Source organism: Rhipicephalus microplus, chromosome 1 (genome assembly GCF_043290135.1).
Source record: "Rhipicephalus microplus isolate Deutch F79 chromosome 1, USDA_Rmic, whole genome shotgun sequence".
Taxonomy (NCBI): domain Eukaryota; kingdom Metazoa; phylum Arthropoda; class Arachnida; order Ixodida; family Ixodidae; genus Rhipicephalus; species Rhipicephalus microplus.
Window position 1 is genome coordinate 149,762,274 of NC_134700.1, and position 27,430 is coordinate 149,789,703.

At 47.0% G+C, this 27,430-nt stretch overlaps 1 protein-coding gene across 1 annotated transcript in view; it reads left to right on the top strand.

The window, feature by feature from the left end:
* LOC142800151 (lactosylceramide 4-alpha-galactosyltransferase-like) overlaps window positions 1-26,114 on the top strand; it is a 44,696-nt gene extending 18,582 nt beyond the window's left edge. The window contains exons 2-4 of the mRNA XM_075887466.1: window positions 8,390-8,423; window positions 9,367-9,489; window positions 24,575-26,114. Of these exons, the coding sequence (XP_075743581.1) occupies window positions 8,390-8,423; window positions 9,367-9,489; window positions 24,575-25,407 (990 nt within the window). The 3' untranslated portion in view covers window positions 25,408-26,114. The remainder of the gene's footprint in view (window positions 1-8,389; window positions 8,424-9,366; window positions 9,490-24,574) is intronic.
* The last annotated feature ends 1,316 nt before the right edge of the window (window positions 26,115-27,430 follow it).

Here is a 27,430-nt window from a genome sequence, read left to right on the forward strand (position 1 = left end):
ACGTTAGAGAGTCGCTGTCCATCGCACCCATTCCACGCAACATGCATCCTACTTTCCACAAAAGTAGACGCAAGGCTAGAGCGTATGCTATTCAACGAAAGTTCAAGCAAGACCCAGACGCCCGCTACACTGATGCGGCCAAATATCCGCATAGAAACGCGTACGCTGTCAGCGTCATAGATTCTCAAGGCCGAGAATTAGCGTCGGCCACAGTCAACGCACTCAATTCAGACGCCGCAGAAGAATCGGCAATCGCTCTAGCAACCACAACATGTACAGACGCCGCAGTGATTTTCACCGACTCACAAGCCGCCTGCGGGAATTTTGCTAAGGGCCATATCTCAGCCAATGCCATCAATATTTTGAAACGGCGAGGCACTCCACTACCATACACTTGTATATTATGGGGGCCAGGACATGAGGATCTGCAGGGAAATGAAGCGGCCCACGCTGCTGCCCGCGAGCACGTCAGCCGGACTGCCCCCTGCACACAGGACATTCGACCCATCGTTGAAGAGACGGAAGCTGTTCAAAACACCTGCTCGTCGTTACTCCAGCATTACAGGCTGGAGCGATGAGTATACCCTCCACCACACCCAAAATTGACAAAAGAGGAAAGCGTAATTCTGAGACGCCTGCAAAGCAGCACATACACACATGGGGCCTTAATGCACCGTCTCTACCCAACGGGATATAGCTCTATGTGCCCGCTTTGCAACGTACCGGACACCCTGGCGCACTTGCTTCTTGCATGCCAGTGTATTGCCAGACGTAATCTGCAAGCACACACGACTGATAACGAAGCAGGATGGACGAAGACCTAACCGAAACGTGGGAGGCGAAGCTCACCTTTGAGGACCTGGAAGACCAACAACAACTCGTCGCCAGGGCCAAGAGGGCAGTAGAAGCCAGAGGGTTCCTGGACTAAGGAGCCCTCCCACCTCAAGGTGACACCGGGCATTGCTCGGGGCACTGTTTCAAAATAAACGTTTACTTCTCTCTCTCTCGCACTACCATATTAAATCTACAAAACTGAGGAAAAAAAAGCGACTTAAGTAGCATGCGTTCGCAATGCAAGTTCATTAAAACACGATTTTCGGTAGATACGGAAGGTCCTTCAATAAGCGCTGCATAATGCATCTTACGTAAACTCACTAGCCACATTCTATCGTGAGTCATACTTCTACAATATCACGGGCTTTAGTTTCAGCTGCAGCTAGTAACCATCCGTTTTATCAGAGATCGAGCCACTTTTTCATTTTGCGCTTTATGCCGCCTTGTCTCCCGGTGACTACAGGCATGTATTATTTAAAAAAGAAAAATACTTGCGATATTATGCAAGCGCACCTATGGTGCCGAGTGAAGCTTGCGTTATCTCCCCCGTGCAACACCTGTGGCACTCGTGCTACAGCATTTGTCTCATTCATCTCGCTCTACTCTCTCGGGCCGCTTACGTGAAATGACGTCACCTGCACCAGTGTATGTATCATTATTCTGCTACACATATTTTTCGAATGGTGAGCCGTATGAAGCATTTCGAATGATAAGTCAAATAGCTTGTTTTGCGACTGCGGATACATCTTAGGTTTAAGAGCCCAATCTAATAAAAAATAAGAAAAATTACTCGGTGACAATTCCACTGTTTCGCATAAGGAGATGATCCAACAGACAGTTAAATAGTGAGAAGCACAGATAAAATCATTTGTCGTGCTTAAGAATAGCGTAGAAATTATGACATAAAGCTTAACTAATTAAAGTGGGCGAAATATCGATACTACATCTTAGCTGAATCCAAACCCACAACTTTCAAATTACGTGTGTCGTGCTTTACCATGAGAGCGACAAATTATATGACAACCCCGTTTTTATAGGTATCGAGAACGTTACTTACAAAAACTTTTAGCGTCAATCAATTTCTGCTTTCAACAGCATCCCCCAGTGACATACCTTGACCAGCTATTTCTAATGCAACCTGTAGCACTACATATGATCAGTTTTATCGTGTCTACAAATACAACTCAGCACCTGCAAGTCCAGTCTATTTTGGTTTTGTACGCACAGGTGCCATTCTCTGTATCTCGGAAAAACGTATGTCGATCATTATAATTAGGCACTGACTACAATGAATAATCAACAAACTATATTGAGTTTTACACGTGAAAAGAGGGGTAGCTGGCGGCTACTTGCGTAAATGTTAACAGCATTTTCATTCGTTGCATATTTTTCGGCCAATAAATTTATTCGAGAGATCAGCATGAATATTCTGTCAATTACTGTCATACTGACCTTTTCCTAGTGCAAAGAATGTTTTTGCTTCGGGGAGCCATAGCCGCTGACGGCCAACTATGCGACCGACCTATGACATTACAATATCTCCTGCCATGGCACATAAGTTGCTATGATTTCATGCGTCTGACCAATTCGCCCCATGAACGAACACTGGAGTCGCTGCGATCGCGGTGATTCAACATCACGGAAACGACTCGCCTACTCAACCGCCGCTTGTCTCTTTTTAAAGACGATAGTCTTTCTTGGGGACCTTCGACGTGAAAACTTTGGTCTGTCTCACCCTCACACTCTCTGTCTGTCTGTCTGTCTGTCTGTCTGTCTGTCTGTCTGTCTGTCTGTCCGTTTATCTGTTCGTCGGCCTTAATAATACTAACAGGTACTAGACGATACACCAAACTTCCGACCCCATCCGCAGCACCCATCAATTATGCTCAAGCATCAGCGTTCATACTTGTGCGCTTGCGATTACAAAACAATTATTGCGCATATATGAGGCACCATAACAACACTTCAATAATCTGTATGTGTGTCTTTTACTAAAAAGGCATACATAAGTAATTCAAAGGACCGTAGAATTTATTACGCTGCGCTGACCATGCAACGCTTGCACGAAAAGGCAAGAGTTTCCAACGCTTTGCTCAGGCGAGATGGTGGTGGCACCTACCCGTCACCTCGCGTTTTATAGCTTATCACCACTAAGACGGGCGCGCACGGCCACGCGCTTTGTTTTTCAAGATAACTGCCAGATAGCGCTCATGTCTGACGTGTGACGTGGCTTGGTGCGCTCGTTCGCCTGCGCTGCACGCTTGAGGCACTCTAACACGGTGCCTCCATAATACCATTCTCCGATTTTCTTGCGCAGAACATCAAATAAACGTTTTGTTCCCTCTTTCCAAACGCAAGACTATCGTCTTATGACGACATTTGCAGTGTAACATGCGGATACTGGACCAATTCTTTCTGTACTCGCCATGCACCCGCTCTTTAGTGAGACGTCGACGATTCCTTCTTAATTTCTTGACAAATCTCTCAACGTAAAAGGTGCTTCATAATTATTGAAACTTGTCAAAGCTGTAAAAATTGTTCATAATAATAGCTTAAGGTAGGCAGACTCACGTCTGACCAGAAGATTTATTGCGAAATGCTGTTTCAGGACAACAAGACAGTCGTTTTTAATGCGTACACCAAGAAATGGGTGCTAAGAAATTATGCTCAGTGAATGGTCCAAGCGTAATTACGACTAGGCATAGACTGTAGCGTGATTACAACTAGGGAAACATACGTGTGCCTAAGTATCACAAACTACATTATCTGTTTTCGATTCACTAAATACACAGCACTTGGCCAAGCAAGCTACGTTTGCATCTACGCAAAATATAAACGAATTGACAGAATTGCGCTTCCTCCAACTGGAAACTTTGCAAGAGTTCGACTGTCATAAACACCTACCTAACGTATTGGGGAAATTATCAAAGTAATACTGCCACACGCACAAGCATTTTTGAAGTTTTGAGATACCCTGTTCTTTTTTTTTCTGCATCATACGTACAGGTTTCGTCTCAACGGTCATATACCCTGATTTTCGTGAGATTCTCGAGTGATCTGCCGGCCCGACACAAACAATAACGTTCACTACGCGTGGAACCACCGCATAGCAACGATTCGCGCACAAACGCCAGATTGTCGCAATGAACTCTTTCGATTACGCGCTCAGCGACGTGACCCAAGTAGTATTTAAACAACCTTCCGCTTGATGAATTGACGGATGGTATCGCCCGTCACTTCCACGTAAAAAACTGCAAGGAAAATAATTTATGAGGTGGCTATCTGAACTGGTAAGTATAAACGCGACAGAATCATTGTTACGGTTCTGCAAGAAGACAGAATCTGGCTGCAAGAAGAATTTCCGCGCACAACCAAAACCACCCTTAAGCTCATTATTTCGGTGAAATGAAGCTCCAATATAAATCCAAGAGAAACATGAAACTGAACGTGTTGAGTGAGCGATTACACAAGAAAATCGACGCCACAGCGTTGGCGGTATTCTAGGCGAGTGCATTCACGATATTATGCGACATTCGATGCTGCACGCGAGAGCGAGGTTTGGCACACCGTTGACAGCACTGTCCACAGATACAGCCTGCGATACTTCGGTGCCGCAGGCAGGGCTTAACAATTCATGTTCTTTTATGTAAAGTTTACGTCACCCAACACCACTTTCTGTCCATAGATACACGCATTTCTACGATACAGGTAACACTATAGAGAAGGGGAAGCCCTCATATTTCCTAAGGAATTACCCAAGAACTACTCAACCTGAAATAATGCAAATGTAATGGTCTTGTGTCTAGAATTGACATGAGTATGCGCCAATGATTGTGTTGTGTTCAAGCAGAGGCGTGTTCTTGCTTTACACACCCTTCGGAATACGACTGCCATGGGCAGGAACAAAATCTGCCTTAAGAATTAGCAGCGCTACATAAAGCTTTTCACCCCTATCACACTGCCTACCACCGAGCGCGCGATGGTGAAAAAGCGACAGTAAGCTTTTCATTGTTTTACCAGCAACTCTACCCATTCTGTTTTCGTCACATTCACCAGCAGCTTGAAGCACGCACAAATCGAACGAAAACAGCGGTTCAGCACACGAAGCAAGCGCATTATTATGTAGGCGCGCTGCGGCGCGCATTGAAGAATTCGTGCCGTGACGTCACTCAAGCCTCCCGCCAGGTGATTCGATTAGATTGATTTGTGGGATTTAACGTTCCAAAACCACTATATATATATGAGAGACGCCGTAGTGAGGGGCTCCAAAAATTTCGACCACCTGGGGTTCTTTAACATGCCCCCAAATCTGAATACACGAGCCTACAACATTTCTGCCTCCGTCGAAAATGGAGCTGCCGCAGCCGGGATTCGATCCCGTGACCTGCGGGTCAGCAGTCGTGTACCTTAGCCACTATACCTCTGCCAGGTGGTGTTCACCCCCTCAACTTTTCCGGGCTTATAGATTACAAAGCGAACGCAAGGAGCCTGGCGACGCAAGAGCGAAGATAAACTTTAATAGCCTGGTCAATGAACTTACGTACCCATTATTTTATCGAGTGTGAGCACACCAAGGCCAAGCGTGCTCTTCGTTATCATCTGCCCCGCAGCGGCCGGAATCACCGATGGACCACCATTATCCCTTCCCTCTCCGATGCCAAGACGGGGTAGGGATGGCGTTGGGCGCGCTGGTTGGGTTCGTTCTTCTATTCCGGCAAGTGGTGCATTCCTGTCTCACTAGCGTTGGTCCTGGCGAGGCGCATACCACTGACTCGCACATGTCGTACGCGCCGTTGCGTACTCAAGGCTGAAGTATCCGCATCGTAATCCTGATCCTCGCTGACAACCATTGGCGGCTGTAGGCAAGGAGGCCGTTTAGCGAAACTCGCACAATGGCCGACACTTCACCCAGCCCTCAACGAGTCCTCGCATGCCTGGATATTGCAGTCGAAGCGATGGTCTAGATCGTGCTGAGCTTTTTTTTTTTCATTGCAGTTACTGTTTAAAACGTTCCAATCGTCCTTCTCATCTCACTTCATGACGACACAGTCTTTAGCGTAACTGTGTTCATCATTATCTTCGCGCGGTCCAAACACATCAACCACTTCGTTCTCTCCGCCCACCACGGTTTTTTTCACTCTCTTCCACGTCGTCGCCTCTATTTTTGACATCGTCCTCTCATTCATTTCGTTGCTGTGGCTGTCTTGCCACTGCCACCTTCATCGTGCATGATCTCGTCATTTTTTGCCCTTGGTGGCACCGTCAGCTGCTCTTTCTCGGTTTTTATCGAAGTCTTCACCACATTAGCCCTTCTCAAATTCACTCAACTTGATGACCTCCCTCATCGGCAGCCTCAACAATTTCAGTCTCGGCAAGCATGGAATCTCCCTAGCCAGCGTTGTTGCGGCTCTCCTCATTTGTCTTCTTGTCTCACGGCGATGGCGAGTGGCCTTCATCGTAGTCAACATCTAGACGCAGCGCCTCCCACGTACTGTCTTTCCATTGGCAAAGCTCAACAGAGTTAGAGATTGGTCTAGTGGGTATCCTTCTTCAATAACCAGCACGTAATCGACAACAGACACGAAGGTGAATGGGGACAAGCCCTCCTTCGATGCCGTTTATCACGTGCTGCGAATTCACTGGTGGCTGATAACGTCCTCTCCGCTTCCCGTTGGTGATGACTGCACGCCGATGGCCGTGTGGTAGGCCGCAATGTGGATACTGAGGCGCAGAGGGGCCTCGAGAATGCATTGCACCTCTGTGTTCATCGCTTATTAAAGACGATAGTCTCTCTTGGGGACCTTCGACGCAAAAACTTTCTGTCTGTCTGTCTGTCTGTCTGTCTGTCTGTCTTTACATTTGTTTGTTTGTACACCATTACCGCGCACCGGGTACTTTAAACAGCACCAGCCAAATCCCCGAACGGCCGACCCCAACCGCAACACCCACCTATGTGGCTCAAGGATCAGCGTTCATACGTGTGCGATTGTCAATTAAGAAGCAATTATTGCGCATATCTGAGGCACCATATTAAAACCTATATATTCTGCATGTCGTCGTTTACTAGAAAGGACATACATAAGTAATTCTAAAGCCCGTAGCGCTTATCACGCTGCGCTGACCATGCAACGCTTGCACGGAAAGGCGAGTGTTTCCAACGCTTTGCTAAGGCGAGATGGTGGTGGCACCTACCCGTCACCTCGCGTTCTTTAGCTTATCACCACTAAGACGGGCGCGCACGGCCACGCGCTTTGTTCTCCAAAAGAAACTGCCAGATGGCGCTCATGTCTCACGTGCGACGTGACTTGATGTGCTCGTTCGCCTCTGCTGCATGCTCGAAGCACTCCAATGCAGCGTCTTCGGAATACCATTCATCAATTTTGTTGCGCAGAACATCAAATAAATGTATTGTTTACTCTCTCCACACGCAACACTATCGTCTTTCGACGACATTTGCAGATTACATGCAGATACGGGCCACTTTTTTACTGAGAGATCAGCCCTTGCCGTTCTGCAAGAAACCTAGGAAGAAGAAATGAGCAGAAAGGGGAGAAGGCAGGGATGTTAACCCGACAATAGTCCGCTTAGATACCGTATACACCAGGAAAAAAGGGGAATGTGAGTGGAAAGATGAAGAGACGCAAAGAGCCAGTCGGAGCCAGAGAACCAACCTTTTTTGATACTCAGGCTGTGGGTGCAAGGTCTCCTGACCGCCTCATGAACAGTGTACTCGCAGAAACTGAACATAACCTCAATTTATATGGTGTCAAATAAATGATTTTCCTCCTCTTCCTCTTCCCGCCTTTTGGTCGAGCGCGAGTTCGCCCCGCCCCAGCGTGCTCTTCGTTATGACCTGCCTCGCAGCCGTCGGAAATAGCCAGCGCCCTCACAAAACAGACCTGTATTTACTCAGCAAACTGTGTGCCTCAAAAGAATTTGTCTATGGTCTAGTACCTTAGTTTCCCACAATATTTACTACAGAACAGAGGCGTAGCTAGAGTCTTTTTTTTTGGGGGGGGGGGGGGGGGACTGTATTCCCTGCCCTTTCCACCTTTGTCTATGGCCCTTCAAGAAGCAAATGCAGCATTCCGAGCCTTCAACCACCATGGGAGTGATCTTTATTACATGGAGTTGCCTTGTCGTCGTGTTTGTGGCTTCGAACACATTTGCGTCGTAGGTTATTGCTGTGTTTCTGGTTTTGTTTCGGATGAAAGAATGACTGATTGTAAACCTCAGAATGGATTTGAATTGATCCGTCTAAAAGGTTCAAGGCCACGAGGTGGGTGTGCAGAATTTTATTGTGCCACATTGCGAATGCAGGCTGGAGGAATATGAATGCCACACGAAGCTGAAAAAATTATGTTTATAGAAATCAATGTACTACCCATCATTTCTATGCGGACTTAAGCAGAAATAGATTTTCCTTGAGTGTGCTGTATTGAAACACTGTGCTGAATACCTTATGTGCAACATAGCTTTCTTTCCGCAAGTACGATTCTCACGTTTGATTGACCATACTTAACAACCAGCTTCTTTTATCTCCTTTCTCCGGTAGAGAATTACGTACTTATTGGCCTTACTGCTAACTGGTAAGTACGTGCTTAAACTTTCGTATTGCGTTTATTATTTGCTGGTATGACAGCGCTTTTGAAGGCATCAATGATTGCATATATAAATTTTTAGTACCTGTGTGCTCATATTATTACTGCGAATTCTCCCAGCCATTCATAACCGAGACAGTAAAATCAGTGTCTCAAAGGCAGCACTATTTTTGGCGTGACAATGTGAATTCTAAGTCACTGGTATTATGCACAACTACATGTATTATGATATAAACAAAAGCTTGATTGTTACGTTTATTAGGTGCATGACACATTTTGACACACGCGCAGAGGCCTCCAGTGACAAGCACTTTCGTATAATCTCAGTATCCTTATTGGTAATAGCTGTACCAAATCTTAACATCATCAAGAACGATGACTTGATGAAAACTGTAGTCCGTGTCAGTTCTCGTAAAGACTAAGTGGTGCAACAAGAAGAAGGGTACACAGAAAAAAAGACACGTTGACAATAACCATGGTACTGTGTATCTGGGCTCTCTTTATCAAACGAGCACTTAATATATTTATTTTGTATATATACGTGAGCCGACCTCATCGGGGCATGTCAATTCCCTCTCCATCCCTCCGTATGAGAGTAGTACCCTAAGTGATTGCTATTAGCTTAGGATATTGCTGGTTTCTTAAGTTGTATTCACAACGCGGTGGTACTGTTCGTTATAAATTTTGGGTCCAGTCTCACTGGCTGACTACTATCCTAAATATATCTAAAGCTTAGCTATAAAGCAGCAAGATGGCTAGTTGAAAGAATTTAATGGCACAATCACTACAACTCGCGCGTTCTTGATAAAAGTACTGGTGTTCTAGTTGCGTGCAGTTCGCCTCATCGGAGGAAAGTAATTGAACCCTATCTATGAACCAAAGAGCTTTCCCAATAAGAACCGTGGCGTATCTAAGCACGTATCTTCTACAGGGTTCACAGTGATTTCTGCGGCATTGCTTCTTTACTGGACTTGGAGTGAAGCCTACGTCCGACAGCTAGATTTCTCGTCATCGGAAACACTCTGGACGCAAGCAAATGATTGTGCTGGAGAAGGTAAAGGTACTTTTGCAGGTTCAGTTTAATTTTTAATAGTAATATTGTGGCATAAATTTATAAACATTACTCTACTGTGAAATTTTCAGAGGTGCCTGAAATTCACGAGTAAATAATAAATATTGGTTTTTGAAGTGATTGTATCCCGCAGAAAAGTTTGCAGCCATTTCGATTACGTGCGTAACCGGTAAGACAGTCATAGGTGGACACCCTGATGATTTGAGCTATTAGATCCACAATATCCTGTCTTGCAGATGAGCAGGCTGCGTAATGATCAAGCCTACTGGCCTGGGGCGTATCCAGTAGACATTGTACAGATTGAACTGGTCACCGACCAGACCACAATATTTAAAAAAATAGTCACGCCAAAAGAGGCATTGTTAAAAAAAATGTGGTTGGCATTTCATATATTTGTTGTACTAGTCATAAAATAATTGGTTCTTTTACATTTCTCTGTATTAGTTAAGGAACAGAGTCGCAGACTAAAGACAAGTGCAGGTTTTGGGATGTTCTACATATAGAGATATTATAAAGTTTGGCATAAAATTGCGCTGCGGCTTTCATGTTGTGTAAAAGTGAAACCATGACAGAACCTGCCGGTGAAGTTGACACCACGAATGGACCATGGAAAACAGCTATTTCAATTGTTCCTGCTAGTACCATGAAATATTAGGAATGACTGAAGCAGGGTTACTATTGCGTATATTTGAGAAAAAGTGATGAACTCGTGTTAAAATTAGCCGGAATAGCCATGTCATTTAATGTTATCGCTAACTTTGTAGCGAAGTAATCCAAAAGCCGTAATATAATTGGAGTTTTCGATATAAATAACACTAAAATTCTATTTTGAAGAAAAAATGTCATGGAAATAACAGCACAATGTTTCGATCTCATTTCTCGTGCAAGCTTTAGATACGTTCCAAATAAATGGACACATTGTGACAAATACCATGCGCCGACATACATATAGTCCGTACGGCACGTTCTCTTTACTTCCACTTTTACACCAAAAGCTCTTACGAGATCACAAGGGTCGCATGCACCGCAGTTCTCCGCTGCCACCACCGTCGGTGTCCGTAACCACTATCGCGCAAAATAGGAAAAAAGTCAAGTAAATATCAACATCAAAGACACAGAATAACTTTAACCCAGGTCGCCTGCGTGCCAGCCCAGTATTTTACCACTGAGCCAAGAAGGTGCCTGAAATCGCCCAGCTAAAATGCCTTATTCAGGCTTGATGTAGGGAAAATAATCGGGTTAATATGAGTAACAATGCATTTTAGATTAGCAAAAGAACAGCCACGCTTCGCAAACAAACAAACAAACGCACAAACACACACACACACACACAATGTGAACTACGTAACGCGTAAACCATCGAATGCTCCAACCATACCCCCTTCTTAGTACAAAATCTCAAGGTATCTTTCTTTGTTATCGTCGGTAACAGCACACAAAAACGTTGCTTTTACCTCTTTTTTAGAAATAGGTATATTGCGAAAGTGACACGTGTCTTCCCTGTGACAGCTAAGCGTTTACTGTGTCTTGTTTTACCACAAGGGTGGTGGATTTATGTTACAGTAACAAATTATGACGTCACGTGAACAATGGCAAGTGCCTCGAAACTTATAGCACGCACCTGAAACAGAAAGCTTGAGGTGCGTGCTGCAGAAGGCGAGCATACACAGGGCTAACGGCGACTAACGACTGTCACAGCTCGACAGTTGTAGCTCGCTGCTTAAATAAAATAAATAAAACGCACAAACGAACGCACAAGTACACACAACACGAGCGCCATTAGCTGTCATAATTTGTACTTCTCCGTGTGTGAGCAGCAAGCTCCTTTCCTAAATGTGGCCTCGGCAGCGAGCGAAGTGACCTTCGTGCTCTCTTTAAGCATTGCAGTTTCAAAACAAACGTGCGGTGGAGGCACAAGAGGTACAAACAACCTGAATATTGAGATAAGCGCGCGACAGAGAGAGCTGTCACGTCAGAGAATATTTGAAGACATATTTTAACTGCGCGAGGAAAACAACACGTTAGACACACAGGACGATCACGAACGAAGCGCAGACTTCCAGCTGTGTTTATTTCATAAAGGTATAGCATTTGCAAACTCGGACGAAGGCCAATCAAACAGATAACCTTACACTGCACAGAAATGTGGCAAAACAACTTGCGCGTTACAATCTCGGAAAGAACCTGATATGCCGACCAAAGAAATCTTTACACCTCGCCGTGGTGGTCTAGTGGCTAAGGTACTCGGCTGCTAACCGCAGGTTGCGGGATAAAACCCCGGCTGTGGCGGCTGCATTTCCGATAAAAGCGGAAATCTTGTAGGCCCGTGTACTCAGATTTGGGTGCAGGTGGAACTCCAGGTGGTCGAAATTTTTGGAGCCCTCCACTACGGCGTCTCTTACAATCGCATGGTGGTTTTGGTACGTCGAACCCTACAAATCAATCAATCGAGAAATCTTTACGTGATAAAGACAATGAGGGTGAACTAACACACGTATCTTCTTTTTTTTTTGCTATTAGGACTGCCTAATTGGGCATTCTTCTGCCCACCAATGGGCATCACACAGTGCAAGTAGCGTAATGTGTGGGCCGACGAACGCTCCAACCCGCTCCACCTCATACTACAAAAGCTTCAGGCATAATTCTTTGTCATCATCAGCCACTGCATAAAAAAATTGCACAAAATTATTAGGAAGTGTGTAGCGGGTACCACACTTTTGCAAAGAACGTCGAAGGATGCCACAGTGAATACAAAAATTATGATGAATTATTATAAATACAAAAATTATGATGATTATTGGCGTAGTGGGTACTCTGCAAGTGTGCTTGTAGTAGTTGCCCAAAAAGTGCCTAAATAATGCTTGAAAGGGCACTCTTCTAGCATTCGCTGTGATTGTGCTGCACGTTCCGCGGAGGCCTGGCAGCTTCCAGTTTCCGTTTTTATTACTTACAAAGTATCGATCACTTAACACTTGTGTACAGATGAGGGTCCCAGAGTATAAATACTGAAAACGTGACCCTCAGTTAAAAACTACGACAAAAGTGAATTGAAAACAAATAGAGGACAATAGCGAGTGGTAATAATAAACTGATACAAGGCAAAACAAGCAGCAACATGCTAGAACATTGTTATAACCTCCTCTACGTTTCTCTTGACTTGCTTGTCTGTTAGTTCTCTTTAATGCTGCGTCTAACAAAAAAAACAAGTCCTTATAATTCACCTTCTTTGATTTGTGCATACAGTTTATGGAGCTTGGATAGAAAGCTTGCTAGGTATATAGGGATTATGTTCAGTCTTTGACAAGGCCACTGCTACATTTGTTCACATCTCGACACTGTGATATGCAACAAAGAAATCAACAATGCGATTCCGGATACAAAAACTTCTTGCGATCTTTATTGCTTGTGTAAACACTGAACCTAGTTTTCAATAAAGCTATAGTTGGAATTATGCTTGCATAGTTTCCATAATTCCAGCTTAGCTTCAGATAGTGAGACCAGGTTGAAGATATACATTTCGCCTTCAATTTTTTGCGTACTACTGTTTTATATTTCAATTTCACACCGGAACACGTGCTGGCACATCAGAATTTCCCCCGTAATCATAAACGCTCCTCGGCTCGATTTTCACCTTTCACTTGACAGAGTTGAATACGTCGCCCCAGCTCGGCTCAAAATGACGCTGCGCTACTCAAAAATCGCAGCATTTATGGAAGCCCCTACAGCACTTCACACTGACGCCAGCAATGTAGGTCTGGGTGCCGTTCTGGTGCAGTGACAAGACGGCTGTGAAAGAGTAATAGCCTACGCCAGCAGAACTCTCTCTCGCACGGAGGAGAACTACTCGACTACCGAGAAGGAGTGTCTCGCCGTGGTGTGGGCGGTCATCAAATTTCGTCCATATTTGTACGGCTGCTCCTTCAAGGTTGTTAGCGACCATCACTCTTTGTGCTGGCTCACCAACCTCAAAGATCCATCTGGCCGTTTGGCGCGCTGGAGCCTAAGGCTTCAAGAGTTTGACATGACCATCGTCTATAAATCTGGGAACCGACACACCGACGCCGACTGTCTCTCATGGTCGCCACTGGAGACTGTCGCTCGTGATGACGAAAACATCGACGCGGCATTCTTGGGAGTTGTGAACACGGCCACTATTGCACGGGAGCAGCGCAGTGACCCCAAGCAGTTACCACTCATTGAATATTTAGAAGGACGACGTAAGGACGTTCCGCGGTTATTTTCCAGAGGACTTTTTGCTTGCGAAACGATGTTCTCTATAAGAAAAACTTCTCACCAACCGGCAACCCGCACTTGCTCGTTGTGCCTGCCTCTCTTCGAAAAGAAATTATGGAAGCGTGCCATGATGAAGCAACTTCTGGTCATCTAGGCTACACCCGAACATTGTGCCGACTACGATGCAAGTACTACTGGCCAAAGTTACCCGCTGCTGTTAACCATCCCGTGCGCACTTGCACCGACTGCCAAAAGACGCAAAGCACCTCCCAGCAAGCCAGCTGGTCTTTTACATCCAGTCGAAGCACCAGCGAAGCCGTTCACCCAGATTGGAATGGATTTCCTGGCCCCCTTTCCAACTTCCACAACAGGGAACAGATGGATAATCATGGCCACCGATTACCTCTCCCGTTATGCGGAGACTAAAGCTATGCAGCGCGGCACAGCAGCAGAAGGTGCTCAGTTCTTCATCGAAAACATCGTCCTTCGGCATGGTGCTCCGACAGCAGGGATCACAGACAGAGGACCTGCCTTCACTGCAGAGCTTTTGGAGTCGGTTCTTAGACTCAGCGGTACAGCTCATCGGAGAACAACTGCATACCATCCGCAGACAAACGGACTGACGGAGCGCCTCAATAGGACCCTCACAGACATGATCAGCATGTACGTTGACACGGAACATAAAAACTGGGATCAGATATTGCCGTACGTGACCTTTGCCTATAATACCGCTCGACAAGAAACCACTGGAATGACGCCGTTCAGTCTGATTTATGGTCGCGAAGTCATGACAACGTTGGACGCCATGTTGCCGCATGAGTGTGACGACATCCATGTAGACGCCGAAGAGTTCACTCAGCGCGCCGAGGAAGCCAGACAGCTCGCGCGAGTGCGCAGCTGTCATCAATAGCATCAAGATGCACAACGGTACGACCCCCGACACAAGTTTATTAGCTACAGACCAGGCGACAAGGTCTGGGTCCGGATTCCGATACGTCGACGTAGGCTGTCGGAAAAACTGCTAAGACGATACTTTGGCCCACACAGCGTCACGCGACGCTTGAACGACGTAAACTATGAAGTTGTTCCCGACACTGACTGTAGTTCTAAGCGCCAAAATCATTTACCCGAAGTCGTACACGTCGTGCGTATGAAACCGCATTTATCCAGTTGACGCTACCACTTCATACGCCTGGTAGAGCACCTAAGTTGCGCATCGGGACGATCTCTCTTTCGGAGGGAGGCAAATGTCACGTGCTTGTCAAAAAGAAAGACAATGACAGTTGAGCATGTGCCATGAAGTACAACGAAATCGATGAAAAAGAAGAACTCTCTTGCGCGTTCTATTAAAAGAACCTACCTGCTTCTGGTGTCTCAATTTCTGCGGCAACACCTCTGTTTTGACGTTGTGACATTATTACCGCTGATATGCAGTGACTTGCAGTGCCTAGAGACGTCGCTCCCATTGGCTTCCTCAAGTGAAGGTGAAGCATTGAGTGAAGAGACGTTCTAGAATACGGGGCTTAGAACTTGACTGGAACATCAGCATAGATGGCGGGCAGCATGTGCAGCGTGCTAGCCGCGTGTATGCCAAATACATGCTTCTTCGCCTATCCGTATTTGCAGGCGTGGCGCACTTTGTGTGGAGGTGCCTCGATACGCAACAGCCGGCCGCTGACGGGACGCACAGCGTGCATTGACTTACATTACACAAAGGTTTTAATATATTGTATCTTCTCTGCATATATTTTGGACATTTCTTACCTTACCCACCAAACAGAAGTTTAAAAGTGGTCAGAATATAACGATGGTGCCGACCCTAAATTTTGATCAACATACTGGGTCGTAAATTAGCCAATACGGTGCCATGTGACCATCAGCTGGTTACTTAACGCTTAACGCTTATTACTTAACCTAACGCTTATATGCGCCAAGCCATTCTTTCAAGCTTTGTTCACAGTCGCATAAGTACATGCTCCTATGGGGCGTGGGTGCAAGATGTTTGAATATTATACCTGCATTTCAATTAAAGGAAGAGTTGGTATTCACTTTATAGCAGCAGAACCACCCTTATGTGCCAGCTGAAAGTAAGTTTGTGATAGTAAGCGCGAACACCTTAGCAAATCGTTTTTGTTTCCATGCATTGTGTGCTCGGTTCCATAATACTGGTGACACGCCAATGTCATCACTTATACGCTGAGGAGTACTAAATTGAAAATACAGTGTATATTTTAGCTTCGGGAGCGATGTTTAGTGTACTGTAAATGTGTAAAAACCAGATATAATTTTCAGCCATTAAGCTACATCAAGTCGCGGCAATTTCACGACCTAGAATAGCCTATTAAGTCGCTCCAGGCTACTATGATGCAGACAAAGCTTGCATACCGTATTACCCTGGTGGTTATAGCTAGCACCCACGACGTTTCATTCAGCGCGAGTAGGTCCTGATTTATTTTACGGCTTGCGGCAACATGTTTCCACTCCGTGCAAACACAAACACAGCTCATTTGATCGAATTGTTGGGTTTAACGTCCCAAAATTACGATCTGATTATGAGGACGCCGTAGTGGAGGGCTCCGTAAATTTTGACCACCTGGGGTTCTTTAACGTGCACCCAAATCTGAGCAAACGGGCCTACAACATTTCCGCCTCCATAGGAAATGTAGCCGCCGCATCCGGGATTCAATCCCGCGACCTGCGGGTCAGCAGCCGAGTACTTTAGCCACTAGACCACCGCGGTGGGGCCACAAACACAGCTAGCAGAGCTCATGTTATAAACATCCCTTGTTTAGCGGCTTCCCCTGTAGAAGAAACTTTCGCTTTTGCGCAGATGTGTGCACTGCGCCAGCTGTACGGTTCATAATAAAGTTGTTTTCGCATGAGCTGGCTTTACCGTAGTATCGACATTCAGTCACCACAAATCAGCACATCCAGTGGTGCCGGATGTTTGAAGCTGCACAATGATATCGTCTAAAAGTCCTGCATGTGTCGTATAACATACGTATCTCATTGTGTTAACAATTTCAGGGAATCATTCAGTTATAAGTCATTGTACGGGCGAGTTTCTGTTTACCGGTGTCTGCGTCAACTCTTTTTCAATGCGGCTTCAAGGAAATTCACACTCGCTTACCAACTACTGTAATGTAATTTTTTTCCCTTTTTATAACAACATTTTGCTCTGTGAAACATTAAACATGTAAGTATAGGTGTATATGGTAAGTCAGTTTTATGAAATCCTGAATTGTAGCGGAATGGCTGTGATTGAAAAACTTGCTGTTCACCCATTTATAGCAAAAAACTACAAAAGAAAACCGATTTGCTATTTTCGTAAATATAACTTACTGAGTGGCCTTTTAGCCTTGTGCGGCAAGCGGCTCAGCAATTAATGTTTTCACGTGACCTTAAAGGAGAAAAATGCTAGTGTGTTTACTAACCGACGTTCATTCAAATAAAACATTCGCAAAAATTTATTATTCTTTTTACAAGTCAAAAGATACCACATGATGTGCTGATAAATGATAAGCCATGGATGCGGGAAACGTCCTATGGTGAAATAGGAGGCCGGAAGCTGACAAAGTTGATTTATGCCATTAATGGTACAATAAAATGTGAGAAAGAAATAAGCCAACGTGAGAACATTTTTTTTTTTGCACAGCCATCCTTAAAATATTCGTTTGAGATCGAGTAGATATTAGGGTTTTATCAGTAGTAATTAGGTTATCTCCAGCTACGAAATAGAGCTTATAAAGCACATTTCTTCGACCCGTGATTTACGTAACAACTCATACCTTCAAAGCATCACAGCTAAAAAATAGTTGGAAAAGCAAGCTTCGGCATTATAATGGGTGAACGGAGAAAACTTCTTCGACACTTGCAAAACTTGCAAAATTGTTTGTGATTCAGATCTGCGATGGCCTCCTCAGTAACAGATGAGTCCAGTCCAAAGAGACGACAAAAGCGGCATCCTTCTTCGAGCTTAAAAGCAAGTGACGCCCTCTGGTTTGCATACATGATCATGAATTTGTCGTTCATGAGTAGAACATCAACGAAAATTTGCAATATTGAGTGAAACTGCAAGAAGGGGGTCTAGAGTGATTAAGTGTTTGCATGAGGTGTATACTATAGTTGTGTTCTTCCCCAAAGTAGACAAGATACTTAAAACTTAATTGTTACGTTTACTAATTACGTTTACAGTAATTATCGACCCATTACTGAGAATGTAACTTTCACAGACGCTTCGTAGTGGCTACACAATCTTTTAGGCAGTGTCCATTACAGTTTATAAAGACACTAACTTTACCATAATAATAAGCATTTAGTTCAGTTCATTCAATATGTGAAGATCATTTGGTATTTTTACGTCTATGTCGGAATAAACTCTGAAGATCGTTTGCGCTTAATATGAATCGCAACTCGCCTGGCACATGCTTCCACTATAAGGGGCCCCAAACTTGCACTTCAGTAGCAGAAAAATATCAGTGGTTGAAACAGTGCTGAATTCACTCATGGTTTTTTGTGCGCCATCAACTACACAGTGTTCTACCGCTTCAATCACAGGCAGGGTGTTGCAACTCATACTTGGCGCGATGGCACATTTAATGCCAGGCCTTTCTTTACAAAGTTTAGAGATGTGTCAAACTTATCGGTCTAAGTCTTTTAAGTGTGAATACACTTTATGAGCGACCCCAAACCATCCACCGCCGTCGGCGGCATCCGCAGTCTTCTCTCTATCTTTAAAAGAAAGAGGACTTGGCGGGCCGCAGCGCGACGCTCTACCGAATAAGCCACGGACGCGACGCTGATATCGGTGTCAGTAACGCGCCTTATACCAACACCACCTAAATGAGCTTATCTAGGTGGTGTTGCTTATACCCCCTCCCCCTTCGCTCGGTCCTCCGCTCTCCTCGCTCGCTGAAGCTGCGCGCGCACCCCTCTCTCTCGCGCGCCCGCCTTCTCTCTCAGTCTCCCGTCGAGAGCGGGTCGTGAGGGGGAGTAAAGTTAAAATCCGTTGGCATTTACCGGTGAGTTAACGTAAACTCCCCCGTGTGATCAAATTGCGATTCCCAGGAACCATTACACCATAAAGGCACCATAGTGTGATAAATATATATAATAGTGCGAATGAATAAATACCCCTCATAGCATCACCCCGTGTATTCGCACTTAACCATGTTCACCCTCGGGGAAATGCTTGGGAGTTTTTTGTTTCATTTCTGTAATAGGGCTATAACAATATTATACCAGTGCTATAACATCTGATTTTGGCGTTATACAACCAGGTGTGATGACGTTTATTCGAGCCGAGAAGTCGCAGCGAGGTCGCAACGGAAAGTGGGCGTACGGCAAGTCTGGCAGAGGCGGCACGAACTCTCGCGCAAGCAGAGCACGGGCTTTTCGTTGTCTTCCGAAGGCGCATACGCGTTGGTGCGTATGCTCCACTACAATACCCCCGGGGTGAAGGGTAGCTATCCTGGCGACTCAGGGAGTAGGCACAATGAGGGGGTCGTAGTAGGGCTTGAGACGGTCGACGTGTACGGTCTCGCGTCCTCGACGGCGCAAATCTGGTGATTGTGTTAATGGCTCGATGATGTAATTCACCGGGGAGGTCGCGTCAATGACACGGTACGGACCATGGTACCGGGCCAGAAGTTTAGAAGACAGGCCAGGAACGTGCGGGGGCACCCAAAGCCACACAAGGGAGCCAGCACGAAATGTAGGAGCTATGCGGTGAGCGTCGTCGTGTCGAGTCTTTTGTAGACCTTGAGCCTCGCTTGTCAGAGACCGAGCCAACTGACGGCAGTCTTCAGCGTATCTGGCGACTTCCGAAAGCGGGGAGCACTCAGATGCATCATGGCGGTACGGTAGTATAGTGTCGAGGGGGTGGGAAGGTTCGCGGCCGTACAATAGAAAGAACGGAGAAAAACCGGTAGTCGCTTGCGTCGCGGTGTTATAAGCGAAGGTAACAAAGGGCAATACAGCGTCCCAGTTAGTGTGGTCGGAGGAGGTGTACATCCTCAGCATGTCGCCAAGTGTGCGGTTGAACCGCTCAGTAAGACCATTTGTCTGTGGATGGTATGCGGTAGATTTCCGGTGGATAATGCTGCATTCAGCGAGGATAGCTTGGATGACCTCCGACAGGAACACTCGACCCCTATCACTGAGTAATTCCCGCGGAGCACCATGGCGTAGAATGAGGCTGCGGAGAATGAAGAGTGCAACTTCGTGGGCGGTCGCTGCCGGTAGAGCTGCAGTCTCAGCGTAGCGTGTCAGATGATCGACTCCGACAATAATCCACCGGTTTCCAGAGCTACTATATGGGAGGGGGCCATAGAGGTCTATACCCACGCGGTCGAATGGGCGAGCCGGGCACGGGAGCGGCTGTAACATGCCAGTAAGGTGCCGCGGAGGTGTTTTGTTCTGTTGGCAAGTGGTGCAAGACTGAACGTATTTCTGCACAAAACGATACATTCCTCGCCAGTAATAGCGTTGGCGCAGCCTTTCGTAGGTTTTCAGGACACCTGCGTGAGCACTTTGGGGATCTGCATGGAAATTCATGCAGATGTCAGAGCGCATAATAGTTGGGACAGCAAGGAGCCACTTCCGACCACCAGGCGTGTAGTTGCGGCGGTACAGAATGTTGTCACGTAAGGAAAAGTGGGCTGCTTGCCGGCGCACCGCTCTCGTGGAAGGGACAGAAGATGGATCGGTAAGGTAGTCGACTAACAAGGCAAGGTATGGGTCTTTACGCTGCTCCGAAAGCATGTCAGTGCTGTCGAGTGGTGACAAGGTGGTAAAAGGGGGTGACAGAGAAGCCACATCTGGTGTTAATGGCGATCGGGAAAGTGCATCGGCGTCCGCATGCTTGCGACCGGAACGATATACGACACGGATGTCGTATTCCTGCAATCGAAGTGCCCAACGGCCCAGACGTCCGGACGGGTCTTTCAAGGTGGACAGCCAACATAGAGCGTGGTGGTCTGTGACCACGCCGAAAGGACGGCCGTAAAGGTACGGGCGAAACTTCGTAAGCGCCCAGATTATGGCCAAACACTCCTTCTCTGTCACGGAGTAATTCAATTCAGCCTTCTTAAGAGCGCGACTTGCATAAGCGACTACGTATTCGGTTTGGGTGCCTTTCCGTTGTGCCAAAACTGCACCAAGACCAACGCCGCTTGCATCAGTGTGAACTTCTGTGGCAGCAGTGGGGTCGTAGTGGCGAAGAATAGGTGGCGAGGTCAGCAGGCAGCGCAGCTGGTGAAATGCGTCGTCACATGCAGGTGACCATGCAGATATACCTTTGCTGTTGGAAAGCAGACTAGTCAGAGGTGCAATGATGGACGCGAAGTTGCGCACGAAGCGACGAAAGTAAGAGCAAAGACCAACGAAACTTCTTAGGGCTTTCAGTGATGTGGGCATTGGGAAGTCAGCGACAGCTCGAAGCTTATCGGGGTCCGGAAGAACACCGTCTCTTATGATGACGTGTCCCAAGATGGTTAGTTTGCGGGCTGCGAAGTGGCACTTCTTGGTGTTAAGTTGTAGGCCTGCAGAAGCTAGACACGTCAGAATCTCGTGGAGACGACGAAGATGTGTCGGGAAATCAGCTGAAAAGACTACGATGTCATCTAGGTAACACAAGCAAGTTTTCCACTTGTGGGCCTGCAATATGGTATCTATCATGCGTTCAAACGTCGCAGGCGCGTTGCAGAGCCCAAATGGCATGACTTTGAACTCATACAGGCCATCTGGCGTTACAAAGGCTGTTTTAGGGCGATCACATTCAGCCATTGGCACCTGCCAATACCCAGAACGCAGATCCAAGGATGTGAAGTACTCGGCGCCTTGTAAACAGTCAAGAGCATCGTCTATTCGTGGTAGCGGGTAGACGTCTTTCTTTGTAATCTTGTTTAAGCGGCGATAGTCCACGCAAAATCGTACGGTGCCATCTTTTTTCTTTACCAGAACCACGGGTGACGACCAAGCGCTTTGAGAAGGCTGTATGACTCCACGTTTAAGCATGTCATCTACTTGCTCCGTAATAACGCGGCGCTCTTCGGCAGAAACGCGGTAAGGACGCTGTCGCAGAGGCGAATGTGAGCCGGTGTCAATAGTATGAGTGACAGTCGTGGTGCGGCCCAAAGCAGGTTTCTGAAAGTCGAAAGAAGAGCGAAACTTCTTAAGGAGAGCAACAAGTTGGCTGCGATGCGAGGGGGGAAGGTCTGCGTCAATAGCATCGTCGAAGGCTGGTGAGCTTGATGGCTCAGACGCCTGAGTGATTGCGGCAATCTGACATGGCGTTTCGTCGGGAAGAATAATATCATTGATATGGTCGACAGGTTGCACATATCCTAACGTTTCACCACGAAGCAAGTCAATGGGGTAGTTGCAGTGGTTGGTAACCAGCATTACGGTTAAACCAGATGCAATCGTAAAAACGGCAAATGGAAGCACGATGCATTCAGTAAAAACAGGGGATGGCGTAAACACCACCGTGGCGTCAGGTTGCGCCCCACATGAAAGGCTAATAGGGACTGAAGCTTCCGGAGGCAAGGTGATGTCGTCGTCAGCGATGAGTTTGCAGAGCAGTGGTGAATGGTCGAGCGGTGGAAATTCACAACTTGGCAGTAGGGACACTTCCGCACGGCAACAATCGATGATAGCTTCATGACCTGATAAGAAATCCCAACCCAGGATGAGGTCATGAGAGCAAGATGGTAGTACAAAAAATTGGACGATGTACAAAACGTCTTGGATGACGACGCGCGCCGTACACACAGACGAGGGCTGAATGCGTTGCGCGCTAGCCGTGGACAGCACGATGCCACAGAGAGATGTGGTCACTTTCTTCAGTTTGCGACAAAATTTTGCGTTCATCACAGAAACGGCGGCCCCAGTATCAATTAACGCTTGTGTGGCGACTCCCTCAACATTGACATCAACAACATTTCGCGGCGAAAATGGAGGCCTTGATAATTGCGCAGAAGTTGCAGTTCTTGCCTCTGGAACTGCACTGATTAGTTTCCCTCCTCAGGAGGTGGTCTACGACGCATAGGAGATGGCGATCGGCGACGAGGAGATGGGAAACGAGAAGTTGATGGGCGACGATCCGAGTCAGAGTGCCTCTGTTCGTATGCAGACGTGGTGGCCTGCTGCGACGCATAGGTAGGAGTTCCAAAGGAGGCGTACGCAGGTGTGGGACGGCGGCGGCAGTAGCGTGCAATGTGGCCAGCGATGCCACACGCGAAGCAGATAGGACGGTTGTCATGGGTGCGCCACTCATTAGATGGACGGAAAAAGCGAGGTGAGGGCCTGTAAACCGGAGGCGCTGCCGGAGGAGTTGGAGCCGATGAAGGATACTGGATGCGGTGGGGGTCGCGCAACCACAGCTGCGTAGCTGAGAGGTGAAGATGGTGCAGGTGGTGCGTAGCTGACAGCTGAGAGATTAGATGCTGCTGAAGTGCATGCGTAAGGGGCCTGCACTGTAGGTAGGACATCGCAAATTTCAGTGCGTATGGCCTGCTGCAGTGTCGAAGGCAGACTTGCGGTGGGCGCGTCGCTATGCGGCAGCAGGGAGAGCTGTCGGGCGACTTCCTCCCTGATGAAGTCTTTGATCTGGTTGGACAGACTTTCTTGGCGAACGTTGACATTTGCGAGTGCGACAGCCGAGATCGAATCTGGTGGTGAGACACTCTGTCGGGCGATGGAACGCTGACGGCGTAATTCATCGAAGCTCTGGCACAGGCTCACGAGGATTGCCACCGAGGTCGGGCTTTTCGTTAGCAACATCTGGAATGCGCCATCCTCAATGCCCTTGAGAATCTGCCGAATTTTCTCTTCTTCGGGCATAGATGGGTTAACACGCCTGCAGAGGTCGAGCACATCCTCAATGTAACTCGTAAACGTTTCGCCAGGCTGCTGGGCTCTGTGGCGCAGACGCTGGTCAGCGCGGAGCTTGCGGACCTCTGGTCGGCCGAACGCTTCTGTTACGAGGGTCTTAAAGGAGGACCAGTTGGCGATGGCGGTTTCGCGGTTGGTAAACCAAAGCTTAGCTACGTCTGCCAAGTAAAAGATAACGTAAGCGAGTTTAGAGTCGTCGTCCCACTTGTTGCTGACGCTTACGCGTTCGTACAAGGAGAGCCAGTCTTCGACGTCTTGCTCACCACTTCCGCTGAAGATTGGTGGGTCCCGCTGGCGAGTAGCGCCGGGGCAGGTAAACGGGGCAGCTGATGGTGCTGGCTGGGCTGGGACGGGCTGGTTGGCGACTGCGTCAGTCATGTTTCGCGGTAGTCTTTCAGGCAACTTGCGAGAGTGGAGCTCCAGGTCTTCTTGGGGATCTCAGCAGCCTCCACCAAATGTGATGACGTTTATTCGAGCCGAGAAGTCGCAGCGAGGTCGCAACGGAAAGTGGGCGTACGGCAAGTCTGGCAGAAGCGGCACGAACTCTCGCGCAAGCAGAGCACGGGCTTTTCGTTGTCTTCCGAAGGCGCATACGCGTTGGTGCGTATGCTCCACTACACAGGGAAAAAAAAGTATTAGAAGACTACTTCAATTACAATGGTGGAATATCCCTTGGAGTACCAAAGCCACACCACTACACGTGATGTTTTAAACACTACAATCAATAAAACATATATCAAATGGATCTGTTATTGTCAGGAATAAAAGCAAAAGCGCCTGCCAATAGAGCGGGAAGCCTCCGTGCTTTTTTTCGTATACTGACTGTACTCTGGAAACAAATGAAGTTGTGAAGTTTTCATATCTTATTGCCTGTTTTTATATGCAAAGGATTTAGAGCAATCACAATAACTTTTGCAACTGTCTTTTATTGTCTCTGCAGAATCGACTACCGCCTGCCAGCCCAATATATGGTTCCTAGAAACATTCAATCATAAGAAGCTCAATGCAAGGCAGGCGTGCAGCATCGAGTCAGCTTGCCGGCACAACAGCGACTTCCTCGTGCATCTGCTTTCTACTGGAAATATCAGTTCGTCTGCCTGTAAATTTTTTCGTCTACTTTCCAGCTTTCCGAATTTCCGATTTATGAGAATAAATGCTGGAGCAGAACTTCAAGGCACTCCGTTGGCGCCGTTGCACGCCAAAGGGGGAGCGCTACACCGGAGCCCGCATGCTGCAGTACATTTGAGTGACTTTCTGCGGTACGTTCTGCTTTGGAGACATGGTGGTGTTTATCTGGACAGCGACGTCATTGTGATGAAGTCAATCAAGGGAATAACCAATAGCGTAGTCTACCAAGGCGGAAATGACAGCTTCACTCTGGCGAATGGTATATTATTCTTCAACAAACAGCATGCAGTGCTCGAGGCGTTAATTGATAAGTGCGCACGCTCGTACGATCCCCAATGGCGGATCACGTGTGGTCCTGGGTTGATGTCTATGCTTCTTTCAGACAAGAAATTTTCTCGACAACTCAACTTCATGAATGAGTCAGCATTTTTCGTTGTTCCGTGGCAAGAGTGGGAGTGTTTGTTTAGTCCTCGGGTGGCGCCAGTAGTACTGAGTGCGGTAAATGGTAGCTATGGTGTGCACTTTTGGAACAGCCTTAGCGAAAAGAGACCAGTAGTACCCGGCTCTGGTTCCGCTATGGACGTTCTTGCCCGAACCCACTGCCCGCAAGTTTATCTCGAAGCCTTGTATGAGGGTGACTTTTGAGTACATTGTGCTCACCAATGCTGCTGTAGCAGGAATGTGCCAAATCCACTGCATCAACGGAGTCTTCACCATGGTTGGATTTGGTTATGTGCTAAGATGGTCAGCTCAGAACGACCCATTGTCTGAGGACCCACCTTCATGTCAGTTTGAGTGACATGACTCGCACAGAAAAAAACGGAGCCTATAATTATTTTAGACTGCTGTGCGTCTTTGTCGCATCATTCTAGCAGAGAGACATCTGACGGCATGAAGACAATGAAGGCGTCAGGAGTGGCGAAGCGGGCATTTTCAGTACAACGATCCCATTCCCACACAATAGTCGGCTGATTGAGTGGGGACTGTACTCTCCTTGAGTTATTGCTGTAAACAGAGGCTTCGAATCAACAAACCATGCCAGTGACCCCAAGTTCTTGTGTTCCTCATTCTGCTTTTTTATCTTTTTTATCAAAATGGCACATGTCGTATGATGCTTTATTCTACACCGCACAAGAAAGTGCTGTGTCGTGCCAGCAAGCATGTGTTTGGAAGCGGTTGAATTAACATTTCCTCTCAAGTGGCCTACGAAGCTGCTGAAATTTGCGGCCACACGGCCAGCTATCAGGAGGTAATTCAGCCCGGAAACCTCCAGAAGTTGAATAAAGCTGTTCACTCACACATCGTTGCTGTTGGCGAAGTGCTCTACTCAAATAAATGATTATTGAATCGAAGTGGGCATTTTGTCCCTCAATTATTTACATTCGTGAACTTTTCATGCTAGCGAAGCTTCCCCAGAATAGGAGTATGTTGACACATCACCACTTCACAAGCACAGTAAGATGACATAGAATGACGACGCCACATGCAAAGCAGGAACGTTCACAAAATGCTCTTCCCTCGAACAAAATTAACAAGCGTCGACAGTGCATTGTATTTCAAGAATGAGCATGTGGAAAGGATTTGCATTGCAAGCCCAAAAGTGCTAAAGGAAAGTCGTAACAAAACGCACAAAAGGTCGACACGAGCGCTGCTTGCTTTCCGTTACGCCTTACCTTCAGCCTTTGCCTGCTGGCTCTGCGAATCCTTTCAGCATACACTTAACGGACTAGCTGAAATAGCCGTTCCTATTTTTTTTCAAAGAAGATTACGTCATTTAGTCTTGTTTCGTGCGAATATTTCTACGCACAGAAACCTAAATGTTGAAACCTTTCAACAAAGAAGCTTCAAGTTTACGGACTGGTGAAAGAGTTCTCTTCACCAAAAGACGATATGTGGAGCCCGGTCTTGCGCACGCAAGTGGAGGAGAGATGTCAGCGGGCGCCATATTTATGAGCCAAATATGAAACGACATCATCGTAGACAATTCAGGCAAACTCGAGTTGCTTTTGAAGCCTACGATTTCTACAATTATGGCGATGATTCAATCATACGAGGTGATATTTTAGAGACGTATTCGATGCTTACACATTACTGTACTCACTGAAATGCAGTGTCACTTCGTGCAGAAACAAATAAACAACTTTCCATAGATAAATATTGTGCGAACCTCACTGAGAAGTCAAGACACACCCAAGACTAGTTTGTGGTGTTAGGACTTTTGCTCTGTCGCGATGGTAGCGGTGGCGAAGAGCGGCGAGCCGTCGAGCGGACTTCGCTGAAGCCTTAGCCCGTAGGCGAAACAGGGAGGCAATCCGTTTTGAAAACAGCAACAAAAGTAGCGTTCACTGTAGCAGGTTGTCGTTTGTACAGAGCCGGCCAGCACGACAACGTCGGCTGGGGCAAAATCTACTAACATGGGGCCGGCACGGCCTTAAATAGCGTTTTGGGACTCTTCTGCGAGACCAGTTCCCCGGAACGGCACAGTGGCTCGGCTGAGGAGACGCAGCCGTACCCGGAACTGCAAAGTGGTTCGGCGGAGGAAGCGACGTTATCCCCGGAACTGCACGGTTCTTCTGCACGGAAGGCGGCGCTGGGAGGGGGGGGAGACAGTTCATCGGAACAGGGCTCGATCTCGTGAGACGTGCTGCCGAACGAGGAACATGTCTGT